Below are 12,021 nucleotides of genomic sequence, written 5' to 3' on the forward strand. Positions count from 1 at the left end.
TTAGGGTTTAGGGTTTTAGGGTTAGGGTTTAGGGTTTAGGGTTAGGGTTAAGGTTTAGAGTTAGGGTTTAGGGTTTAGGGTTTTAGGATTAGGGTTTAGGCAGCATCAGCATGTCACACTCTGTGTTTTACAGTTGTGGCATAATGACCTAAAGAAGTTTCCCAAAGACAGACATTTTCTCAAATTCCTTCTGACACGAAAAGTGATTTAATATTAAATAAAGTTGTTGTTTTTTAGGTCGGTGCAAGTTTCCTTTTTTCCTTTTGACATGCTGTGAGACTGTTTCATGTCTATGAGGTTAAAGTGCTTTAATCACAGCTGTATAAGCCTGAATCAGATCTTTTACTGCGACATCTACAGCCACGTTGTTCGTTGTTTACTGGTGCTGAACACAATGAAACCGTAACTGACCACGAATCCACTGTCAGGAAACACTTATGTGGGGACTGATGTATAAGGACGGACTTGAACAGATGGTTTCAGATGTGTGAGGACGGGAAAAACCCGCCTGCAGCTGAAACAAGGAAACAGAGATCAGGCAGTTGTTTGGTAGCGTCTGCTGTGCAGCACCGATACACCTGCCACAGCACAGGCAGAGGCACAGCGATGAAACCCTGTCGTTACAGACTATGATGGTGTTTGATGAGCAAATTTTCCCTGTTATGGGACCACAGGCTGACCTCTGGTTGAAGATCAGAGCTAGCGGGCCTGTGTGACAGCATGACCCGGCTTGTTGGGGTCTGCTCACGAGGCACATTGCTGTGTTATCAGTAGAAACAGCAGCCTGAGGGATGGAGCAGTTTGTGAGTGACGGTTGGCTGGATGACAAACCGCCTTAAACATCTGAGCAGGTTTTAATATACAGCCTTAAGCAACAGATGAAGACATCAACAAACAGTTTAAAATGAGAACTATTCAGTAACGTTGCCTCCTTCTGTTAACCTGCACGGAGACAACCCAGGCTGGATGAGGACCAAGCAAAGTCCTGGTAAAGAAAATCACTGCTGTTGTGCTGCGATACTATACACAGGACTGAAAACAGCTGTTTGAGCTTAAGCTCAGCTTCCATACCACATATCGTATTTAAATATGAACGCGTGATCTTAAAATCTGCTGTCATGTGTTGTCATAATCACACACTTGTTTAGGGATTTTTTTTCTTGGCTAATCATCTTGTAATGTTATCCATACATGGAACTGAGTCAGCGGCTCAACACGCCCACTCCTAAACACAGCCTATATAACAGCCGACTGCAGCACAGACACACATCACGCTTGGAGAGGAAGCATGAGGTCACTCGGTGTGTGTGTTGTGGTAACCCTGGCTGCTGCCGTCGGCTGCGTGCCGCTATCAGACGTCACTGTGGAGGATGAAGGATTTGCAGAGGTATGTGTGTTTGATTTGCCCTCTTCTGTCGTCTTTTTCTTCAACACTAGTAACCATGGACTTCTGGGTTTTAAAAATTGTGATGAAATTCTTCTTTCAGAGCTACCTGAAGAAATTCTTCAACCTGACAGAGGAGAGGAGTCCAGTGGGTCGACGGGGGATCAGCCCCGTGACCAGGAAGCTGAGTGACATGCAGAGATTCTTTGGCCTCCACATCACGGGGACTCTGGATGCCGACACCCTGACGCTGATGAAGAAGCCCCGCTGTGGCGTTCCAGACGGAAAGATGGCCCGTTTCTCCACCTTTGGAGGCGACCTCAAGTGGGACAAAAACAGGCTCACGTACAGGTGAATGATCTCAGCAGACAGTACGTGCAAGTGGTCATTTTAAAACTCTGTCTAATGATAATTTGGACTAATTTCTGTTGAACAGGATCGTGAACTACACACCTGACATGTCTGCAGCAGAGGTGGACGACTCCATGGACAGAGCTCTGCAGGTTTGGGCCAGAGTTACTCCTCTGAGGTTCTCAAGAATCTACAGTGGTACCGCTGACATCATGATCTCCTTCGGTCGCCGGGGTGAGCACAATGCCATTCTGTTGTTGTCTTATTTTTCAACAACTGAAGTAAAATTGAAGTAAAAATACCAAGTCTTGATCCTTGTTATGGTGTATTATTGCAGCATCATATATGTACACTGTTTTTCTGTACAATGCAATGAGGAAGAAGTCTACCGTAGCATCAAATGAAAACCTTCAAGTACCTCACACAAGCACTTAATGTGCAGTACTTGAGTCAGTGTTGTGAGGTTTTTATGGCTGTACTTTGTAAATAAAAGTCCCATAAAAATAAAGCAAATGACATGTATTATTCTAAGTATGGTATCTATTTCTGTGGAGCTTCTGCCATCTCTGCCATACGACACGCTGTAGGGTGTATGTGAGTGCTTCATGTCTACCAGCTCCGTTGGATCATGTATGTCACTCCACACAACAAAGACACAACCATTCCACCGATGACAAGCCGGTGCTTGCAGCTTCCATCTCAGAGCATTGTTTCTCCCTTTGCAGCATTTTGACGTTTAGGAAGGCGGTGAAATGTGTGTTTACTTCAGCACCAGTTAGTGGGTGTGATATCCCAAAAAGCATTTATGCAGGAGACACAGTTTTGTCTTGTGAAGTCTAAACAGCACTGAGATGCACCTTGGACATCCAAAGCCAGGCTATAAAAGCCAACCTGTGTTCCTGCTGACAGCACATGGGGATTACTACCCCTTTGATGGACCCGATGGCACTCTTGCCCATGCCTTCGCCCCGGCTTCCGGCATCGGAGGAGATGCCCATTTTGACGACGATGAACCCTTCACATTTCGCTCAAACTCAGGTGAGTTGGTCATTTATGCCATGCTTAAGCAGCCATATCACAGAATAAAGTCCTGTGACCCATCTGTCACGCTGTGCTGTCTTCTCCAGGCTACGTCCTCTTCATGGTTGCTGCTCATGAGTTCGGTCACTCTCTGGGCTTGTCTCACTCTGATGATCCTGGTGCCCTCATGTATCCTGTGTACTCGTACAGAAACCCCGACACCTTCGTGCTGCCACGAGATGATATCAACGGCATCCAGTCCCTCTATGGTTGGTTCATCATTGTCTCCATCATTGCTTCTGTGTTGCTACTCTGTGCTTTGTTGACTGCGATGCAGGGCTTTCTATATGCTGGCTTTGTTTCACCTCCAGGTCCAAACCCTGACGTAGATCCGCGTGAGCCTAGACCTACAGCCCCCACCACCCCTGACGCCTGCGACTCAACCATGGTCTTGGATGCTGTGACCACTCTGAGAGGAGAGATGCTCTTCTTCAAGGACAGGTATCAGATATACTGCGCAGTAGAGTCCAACACCCTCTTAAAGTCTGAAAAGGCTTGTTTCCAGTAACAGTTGTGTTCCTGTTGTTTCTCAGCTTCCTCTGGCGTAGCTACCCTCAGAGCAATACCCCTCAGCAAACTCTCATCACAAACTTCTGGCCGAGTGCCCCAGTCAACATCGATGCTGCCTATGAGAGCCGACAATCTGACAGAATTTTTCTCTTCAAAGGTACATGTCCTCCCCACTTATCGAAGGCACTGATTCCATTTCACAGTTAGCATGAGTCATGTTTATCATTTGCCTGCAGGTCGTAGAGTGTGGGCCTTCAGCGGCTATAGGGCTGTACCCGGCTATCCTAAAAAACTGAATGCTTTTGGTCTGCCAAAAAGCGTGAGAAACATCGACGCTGCCCTCTACGACGTGGAATCTGGAAAAACTCTCTTCTTTGTCGGCGACTACTACTTCAGGTGTGTTAAAGTATTTCTGTGGTTGACGTGAACCAACCTGTACTCTTTACTCTGACTGAATGTGTCTCATTTCTGTCTGTGTTTCTTCAGTTATGATGAGGCTAGAAAGTCTATGGACCAAGGATTGCCCAAACGGGTGGATCAGACCTTCACTGGCCTGACCAGCAAGGTGACGGCAGCTTTCCAGTACAGAGGTGAGTCACGTTCTCTGCCACGTCAAGACCACTGAAATGAGAGGATGGTGTTTAAACAAATGGCTCAGTCCTCCATCCATATTTTCAGAATTCAAATATCTGCAGTTTTGTGAAACACACTTATTTGCTGTCGTACCGACAGTTGGATAAGAAGATTCACTTCTCACCGAATTCTACTGGTCACGTCTGTAGGTTCAACACAGCAAGTTGTAATGTTCTGGTAGATTGAGTGCCTTTCAAAGTCACGATGATGACAAACCTCCAGAAAATCACTGCACCTGTCCAAGAAATAGTCCACGTCAGGGACTCGTAATATTCATCAAACCGCTCCAGTGACGTCTTTCCGTCATTCAGACATGTTCTTCACAGCTTTATTTAGATGTGACTGAAGGAGTTAATGAGAAATAAAACACTGAACCTAAACTCATAGCAAGCTCATCAAACTGTCTAAATAAGTGTGGATGGCTCAAAATCAGCCAATCAAGCAAGTTCACTGTTTGACGACTAAACACTACCTGCTGGAAAGCACACAGGAGCCTTTCTTCTGGTTTCTGCGGGACCGTGTTGAATCAGCCAATCTGTGAATGTGACTTCACAAATGTGACAATGCAGCTCAGACTTGTGCTGAAGTGATGCAGAAACACTCCGAGGTGTGAACAGAGTGCAGATGCTGTAGGTTAGGGTTAGAGCTAGTGTAGCAGTCTAGTTCAGGTTGTTTCTGTACTTCCACATCCTGGATGACTGAGAATCTGCACAAACACTGGTTTGCAAATTTTGTTTGACAGAGTCGTCTCACGTTTAGCTTATTTAAACCTCCACTGACAGCGTGGATCAGTCGTCTCATCTAAATCTCTGCCAGAAAGAGAATATATAATGTGTAAGTTGAACCAGAAACTAAGTGTGAGCCTCTGTTGTGCAGGTTTCAGCTACGTCTACAGCGGACCCTACATGTTTGAGTACAACCTGAGGACCGGGAGGTTGTTCCGTGTGCTGAGGAACAGCTACTATCTGCGCTGCACCAACTTTTAAACTGTCTGATTTGAATCGTGGTGGTCACTCACATAGAGGAAGAATGAATGTACAACCACAGTATTAAACTTTTTTAATGATTTCTGTTCTAGAAATGATGTTTTCTACAATTATTTCTATCACATGTATGCAGAGCTGTAACCAAAGTATATAAGACTGCATGAATAAAGTCTGGTGTTGTTTTTCATAGTTGTCTGCGTTTCTCTTTAGATGAACAGTGAAGAAGGCTCATTATTGTCATGAACACATGAAACGACGACAACAATCATAAACTATGTTTGCATTCTACATTAATTTGACAGTGTAGTTTTTTAAAGCTGAAACAACTTACTCAGATTGCTTTGCATGACTTTAGACTGTGGATGGCTCCTGCTCTAACCTCCATTTATCTAGTACACAGACTAAAGCCAGTGCCCAGGAGTATCCAGTGATGGACATCTGGTTGTTCTGTTTAAGCATACATGTAAAAACCAATCAGAAGAAAACAATTTGATCAATGAACCAATGAAAGTGTCTTAATAAGACACTTCCATGTGATGCATTATGGTAAATATAGTAAAGACAACTGTTAGAAACTCTGGCTTGACTTATAATCGACACCATTGCTGCTGCCTGGTTAAATACACATGTACATGTGGACCAGCCTGCAGCCACTCGTGTTGTCTGTGTGTCCTGAAGAAGCTGCAAACTGCTGCAAATGGGTTAAACAGCCCAGCGAGGACATGTCAGCACACTGGCAATAAAAAACACTTTAGTCCAAGGAGTACCGTTGATTGGAGAATAATCCTAACCCTAACCGTTTCTCTCTACAGGTAAAACTATTTTCTTCTGTTCACAACCTCTTGTCGTCTCTACTTACTACAGCCTGAATCATGATCCTGTAAATAACAAGACCGACTTTAAAGGAAGAGTTCTGCCCAGAAGGAACATTCACTTAGTGACTTAGAATACATACAGGGTCAGAAACACACACACACACACACACACACACACACACACACACACACACACATATATAATTTTTTTTTTAATCCATCCAAATGTGTCCTCCCCTCTACACCGTCACTCATGAAGTTGGAACAGTGGTTGTTATCAGACACATTCCTCTTTCTATTTCTACACATCAGTAATCCCTTCTGACCAGTGATCACATCCAGAGTCCCAGTTAGCAGGTGGAACCGGTTCTGACTTCAGGATGTGACTGCAGAGTGGGACGTCCTGCCCGCTGACTCCATCAAGCAGCTGGTGGACAGAACGCCACCATGTCTGAACCCTGATCCATGTCAGGGGGCCAGACTCAGTATTAGTGACATCTAAAGAGTGATGCTGGACGTTGTGATGCATGAACATGTGTTTCCTGTTATATGACCAATAGGATGAACTGAAACAAAACCCTTCATCCTATTGGTCAATACCCCCAGTTTAGTTTAATCCTGAACACACAGTTTGAAAAGTTAACTGTGGTTTAATTGTTACTGTGTTGTATGGATATTGTGATATCAATAAAGTTTTGAGAAGATGTACGGTTTATCTATAGAGAATAAATCACACTGTCACAATCATGTCATGAGAAGAGGGAAAAGAAATATGTTATTCCAGCTGTTTGTTTTCTAATGTGAGAAAAAACAATAAAGATGCTCACCACTGTTCGCAAAACCAGAAATATTTAGTAAAGCTTCTAAAGCACCCTTCAAACAAAGTGCTTATCACAAACCAAAAAATAACCATCAGCCTACTGATGAGTAGCCTGTTGCCATTGAATCAAACCATTTATAAGGATTCAGCTTCTGTGCTTCAGTGATTTGGTCCATACAGTCCTTAATACTGTTCCAGATTTCTGCCACTTGCCCCATGGATATAAATATAGATCCAGTGTTAAAGGAACTGCGCCTGCAGTTCAAAACGAAAGTCTGAGGTGTACCAACATTATATAACAGGAGAACACAGACAAGCCTTCATGTTGACTCTTATCTGAAATCAACAAACACAATCCTGTCGGCAGGTTTCTGATCTTCATCGTGTTCATGCAGGTCCAAACTCCTCCAGCTGTCGACCTTACATCACCTCCTCCACCTTCCAGCACTTATTATCTCCCTCCTGTTGCTCTCAATGGGCCTGTTCAGACATTTGCAGGAATGTTTTATTGCCCAGTCATGCAACTTTCTCTGCTCCCCTGCATCCACATACAAAAACATTGAAATTGGAAGTTTCCGGAAGTAACCAAGTAGTTCATTAGAGCTCCCAAGCCGAGCAGAACATTAGTGAAAGGATTAATAAAGTGACTGGAGGTATTTCTTGATCTCCGAAAACAAAAAGAATGATGGCGGCTGCACAGGCTGTTAAAGCCGTGATGCTGGTGATGACTGTGGCGGTCTGTAGAGCGGTGCCCCCCACTGCACCCAGCCAAGAGGAGCTCTCCAAAGCCCAGGTAAACAGGAATTAGAGCCTCATGCACCACTTGTTGCTGGTATTTGTGTGCTTGTTGTGAGTGTAGTGGTAGATTACAGGGTTTTCTCTTTCAACCTTGTCAAAAAGTAAATATACAAACAATTCTGAGTTAGCTTTACAGCATTGAATCATTGCCGTGATGAGTGACGATAATATACATGGTGTAAAAACACTTTAACTGGTATGGTGAACACTGCAGTCTTCTAACAGGTGTGTCGCCTGCGTTGCACAATACAGACGAGATTTGTGCTGTGATGCAGAAAACTGTTCAATAATCGTTTTGTTTGTAGAAGGTCCATGAACAAGTCTGACTGATCTTCACCGCAGGACGTTTCTATATGTCATGTTCACTAAATACGGGGCTTTCTCAAGCACATGCTCAAGTTCTATTTTTAGATATGCAGCCAAAGTAAACGACGAAGTGGCTGTGCTGCCTTTACTGGTCTAAAAGCAATTTAAGCAGAAGTTTAGAAAAATGATGTTTTTCTAAGAGGTAAAATGAGCCTAAAAACACACTGAGATTGAGATTACTTCAGATTGTGGTGGTGATATGGTGATACCTGTGGTCACTGGTGGTAAAAGCAAGTGGGTGCAGATGGCAGAATACTGGGGAGTTGGGCGGCGACTTCTGGCAGAAATACGAAAAGACGCTGAGCTGATTTCATGCCGAGCACAGTGTGATGAACAACATGAACAGTAAACTGCATGTGTGGCATCAATGAGCTATAATGACAATGTTTAACACTGGATTGCAGACATGCGTGACTCAGTGGAGGGAGAGCAGAGTCCTGAGCACAAAACCATTCATAGAAATACAAATCACTTAATGTAAGTATACTGAATGGCTAATGCAAAACAACAACAACAACAAAAACATAATAATAATTCCCCAAACCCAATGATGTTGGGATCTTTACTTGAATTTACACTACAAATTGCAAAATAACACACTGCTGCCCATAAAGCTGGAATAACATATTTATTTTCCCTCTTCTCATGACATGATTGTGACAGTGTGATTTATTCTCTATAGATAAACCGTAAATCTTCTCAAAACTTTATTGATATCACAATATCCATACAACACAGTAACAATTAAACCACAGTTAACTTTTCAAACTGTCTGTTCAGGATTAAACTAAACTGGGGGTATTGACCAATAGGATGAAGGGTTTTGTTTCAGTTCATCCTATTGGTCATATAACAGAAAACACATGTTCATGCATCACAACGTCCAGCATCACTCTTTAGATGTCACTAATACTGAGTCTGGCCCCCTGACATGGATCAGGGTTCAGACATGGTGGCGTTCTGTCCACCAGCTGCTTGATGGAGTCAGCGGGCAGGACGTCCCACTCTGCAGTCACATCCTGAAGTCAGAACCGGTTCCACCTGCTAACTGGGACTCTGGGACGGGATTACTGATGTGTAGAAACAAAAAGAGGAATGTGTCTGATAACAACCACTTAATGGGCTGAATAAATTACTGATCAGCCAAATTCACCATATATGTAGTTTTATCCATATGTGAGGATCGTTTACGTCTGTTCTCTTTGTTCAGAACTATCTGTCTGAGTTTTTCTCAGATGTGGGGGTCAGCGCTCCCGACACTGTCCGGCGCAGCTCTCTGGACTCTTTTGAAGACACTCTCAGAAAAATGCAGGGGTTTTTTGGCCTGGAGGTGACGGGGCAGTTGGACACCAACACTCTGGCAGTGATGGACCGCTCTCGCTGTGGCGTCACCGATGTGGCCAGATATGGCTACTTTGACGGCCAACCAAAGTGGGACAAGACTGTCATCACATACAGGTAGAATCTATCACAGAACAACAAGTCTCTGCATGCAGGTCAGCCAAACATAAAGCACAATAAAGCCCATGTTGTAAGCCATTTCCATTCTCACACTGCTGTAGAATAACTCAGTACACACCAGACTTGAGTCAAAGTGATGTGGATGCCACCATCGCCAACGCGCTGAAGCTCTACAGTGACGTCATCCCTTTGGATTTCAAACAGATCGACAGCGGCACTGCTGACATCATGATCCTGTTCAAGCCTCGAGGTAATTCTGTTCCTTCTGTGCTATAGAGACAGCGCTTGGCTTAGTGTTAACTGTTCTTCTTCAAACCAGAACATGGAGATTTCGCTCCATTTGATGGAGAGGGTGGGGTCTTGGCACATGCATATTCACCTGGTGAAGGTCATGGAGGCGACACCCACTTTGATGAAGATGAAAACTGGACTCTAACCTCAGCAGGTGCAGATTTTAAGCAAGCATTGCTCTAGCTGTTTATGCACCCACACTGACTGTCAGTATGTATCTACAGGATCAAATCTGTTCTTGGTGGCTGCCCATGAGTTCGGCCATGCACTGGGATTAGCCCACTCTCAGGTCCAGACCGCCCTGATGCATCCCACCTACCAGTATGTGAACACAGTGGGGTACAAGCTGCCAGATGATGACAGGCAGGGAGTGCAGGCTCTCTATGGTGAGAGTCCAGCTCATCCACACACCCACACCTGTAACAGAAAGAAAGTAGACATCATCAAGGCTGTGACAAACTCTCCTACTGAGCCTCTTCTTATATTTCTCTCTTTTGCATGGCAAAGGTGTCAGAGTATCATCAGATCAGCCCACAGCTAAACCAAAGCCACCACCCAGGCCAGAACCAGAGCCTGTTCCAGACAGGTGCAATAGGAACCTGATTTTTGATGCTGCAGCATCCATCCAGAGGAATCTCTACTTCTTTAAAGATGGGTGAGACTCGGCCCTATTTTTCTATTTAGTCATCTAAATGTCACACAGTCATGCGGCGTCATCATTTAAGGCTGCAATGTTTCTCTGTCAGATATTTCTGGAGGAGGAGCAGCTTCTGGGGGGGCATCAGTACGAGGAAAATCCCATCTGTCTGGCCTGGAATCAGCAAAGTTGATGCTGCTTATGAGTATAAGAGGCAGAACACTGTCATTTTCTTTGAAGGTACAAAATTAGTAAATAATTCATCAGAAAAAATATTTTGTTGTTGATTAAAAATGACAAAACACTGAAACCTTTTTCAAACCCACAGGGGATCGTTACTGGGGCATCAGAGGAAACACTGTCCTACCTGGTTATCCCAAACCTCTCAGCGACTTCGGCTTCCCTTCATCTGTCACCAAGGTAGACGCTGCTGTTCATGTGTCATTTATAAGCAGAACTCTCTTCTTTGTGGACTACAAGTACTGGAGGTGAGTGATGTGAACACTTATGGGCTGTATCCAGATATGGCAGCTTGTATGTGTTAATGAATACTCCTCCTAATATTCCTCATATAGCTACAATGAAAGGAGGGGCAAAATGGATCGTGGGTTCCCAAAATTCATCCACAGAGAATTCCCGGGGATTGGCCCGAGAGTAGATGCTGCTTTTGAGAACGGAGGTAAGAAAACAGTCGAAGGTTAGTCCCTGTGCAGGTGCATTATGTTCCTGTTTGACATGACACCAATGATGCATCCTCTCTTCTCAGGCTACCTGTACTTTTCATATGGATCCACACAGACAGAGTACCACTACCAACGAAGAAGAGCAATTAAAACTCGGCTGAACAAGGAATGGATGGATTGCTAAAGAAGAAAAGAACCAAACACACACACACACGCATACACACAACTGTAAGCATGCTCAGAGAAGTTATTCTGACTGTAGCTTATTGCAGCTTTTTTAAAAATAGAAATATGCAGGAAATAAACACATATAACACTCTTTTAACCATGCCACGGGGAGCAACTGCTTGTTGTGGTGTTCATTGCTTTTACTTGGACATGCAATAATTACCATGGTTTATTAAAGCTTGATAAGTGAAAACAAAACCAAATGTGAGTTCAAATATTTTAACATGCAGTAGAATAGGTGGCAGTGTGTGTGTGTGTGTGTGTGTGTGTGTGTGTGTTCAGTTGGCTGGATTGGAGGACACATTGCAAAAAAAAAAAATAATAAAATAAAAAATGTTGTGCGGTGAACTGTGTGCATGCTTTAGCTAACTCGGTGGAGATATGTAATATTTTATTTTTTCACTGGTAGCGGAAATAAAGCAGCAGTAGAATCACAGAACGGGCCCAGCCTTACATATCTACTCGCAGAACCAGCAGTTCTGGTGCTGACATACCTTCGGTGGGTCCTGCAAAAAAATAAACCGGTGTTGTAGTTTTATTGATAGAACTACAACACCCACCTACCCACCACATCCTGACGTCACGGCACACACCTCTCACTGTGATTGGCTGAGGCGTTTATCCCTCCGCTGCTGAAGGTGAAGCGGCTCCCAGTGTTTGAGCTCCTGTCTTGACTCCCGCTCCAAAATGTCATCCAGCGGACTTTTAAACACGAACGCTCGGCTCTGTAAACGCCTGGTAAGTGACGTGCGGAGGACAGTCTGCGTGGGTTTGTCTGTTCTGTGCGTTCTGGCTCGTTGTAGCTCGTTGTGGCGGCAGCAGGCCCCGGTTCACCGGAGCAGCTCCGCCAGCGCTGCTGTCTGTGGAGCGTCCTTGGCCGGAGGAATGTGGAAACAGCCGAAACCTGCAGCAGGTGGCTCACAGGGTGGAAGTCCGAGTGTTTCATGTCACTGAACGCGTCTTTCTCCAGCGTGGAGC

At 44.4% G+C, this 12,021-nt stretch overlaps 3 protein-coding genes across 3 annotated transcripts in view; all 3 read left to right on the forward strand.

Moving 5' to 3' along the window:
- The first annotated feature begins 1,288 nt into the window (after nucleotides 1–1,288).
- On the forward strand, nucleotides 1,289–5,100 carry LOC103370390 (collagenase 3-like). Its single transcript, XM_008299430.1, has 10 exons — nucleotides 1,289–1,387; nucleotides 1,488–1,735; nucleotides 1,821–1,969; nucleotides 2,645–2,773; nucleotides 2,863–3,024; nucleotides 3,127–3,256; nucleotides 3,349–3,482; nucleotides 3,562–3,721; nucleotides 3,812–3,915; nucleotides 4,835–5,100. The coding sequence occupies exons 1-10, from the start codon at nucleotides 1,289–1,291 to the stop codon at nucleotides 4,942–4,944; spliced, it is 1,425 nt and encodes a 474-aa protein (XP_008297652.1). The 3' UTR covers nucleotides 4,945–5,100.
- Nucleotides 5,101–7,179: 2,079 nt separating this feature from the next.
- mmp30 (matrix metallopeptidase 30) lies at nucleotides 7,180–11,241 on the forward strand. Its single transcript, XM_008299431.1, has 10 exons — nucleotides 7,180–7,372; nucleotides 8,954–9,201; nucleotides 9,306–9,454; nucleotides 9,524–9,649; nucleotides 9,720–9,881; nucleotides 10,003–10,150; nucleotides 10,242–10,372; nucleotides 10,461–10,620; nucleotides 10,708–10,811; nucleotides 10,899–11,241. The coding sequence occupies exons 1-10, from the start codon at nucleotides 7,262–7,264 to the stop codon at nucleotides 10,997–10,999; spliced, it is 1,440 nt and encodes a 479-aa protein (XP_008297653.1). The 5' UTR covers nucleotides 7,180–7,261; the 3' UTR covers nucleotides 11,000–11,241.
- A 404-nt stretch (nucleotides 11,242–11,645) lies between these two features.
- The window catches only part of acat1 (acetyl-CoA acetyltransferase 1), a 7,049-nt gene continuing 6,673 nt past the window's right edge, over nucleotides 11,646–12,021 (forward strand). The window contains exon 1 of the mRNA XM_008299432.1: nucleotides 11,646–11,781. Coding sequence (XP_008297654.1) covers nucleotides 11,731–11,781 — 51 coding nt within the window. The 5' untranslated portion in view covers nucleotides 11,646–11,730. The remainder of the gene's footprint in view (nucleotides 11,782–12,021) is intronic.

The sequence above is a fragment of the Stegastes partitus genome, unplaced genomic scaffold, assembly GCF_000690725.1.
Source record: "Stegastes partitus isolate 25-593 unplaced genomic scaffold, Stegastes_partitus-1.0.2 Scaffold1417, whole genome shotgun sequence".
Taxonomy (NCBI): domain Eukaryota; kingdom Metazoa; phylum Chordata; class Actinopteri; family Pomacentridae; genus Stegastes; species Stegastes partitus.

Coding starts and splice junctions, on each gene's coding strand:
- mmp30 (XM_008299431.1), top strand. CDS start 7,262: ATGATGGCGGCTGCACAGGCTGTTAAAGCCGTGATGCTGGTGATGACT. Junction 9,202..9,305: donor AAGACTGTCATCACATACAG/GTAGAATCTATC, acceptor ACACTGCTGTAG/AATAACTCAGTACACACCAG. Junction 9,650..9,719: donor CTGGACTCTAACCTCAGCAG/GTGCAGATTTTA, acceptor ATGTATCTACAG/GATCAAATCTGTTCTTGGTG.
- LOC103370390 (XM_008299430.1), top strand. CDS start 1,289: ATGAGGTCACTCGGTGTGTGTGTTGTGGTAACCCTGGCTGCTGCCGTC. Junction 2,774..2,862: donor CACATTTCGCTCAAACTCAG/GTGAGTTGGTCA, acceptor TGTCTTCTCCAG/GCTACGTCCTCTTCATGGTT. Junction 3,257..3,348: donor ATGCTCTTCTTCAAGGACAG/GTATCAGATATA, acceptor GTTGTTTCTCAG/CTTCCTCTGGCGTAGCTACC.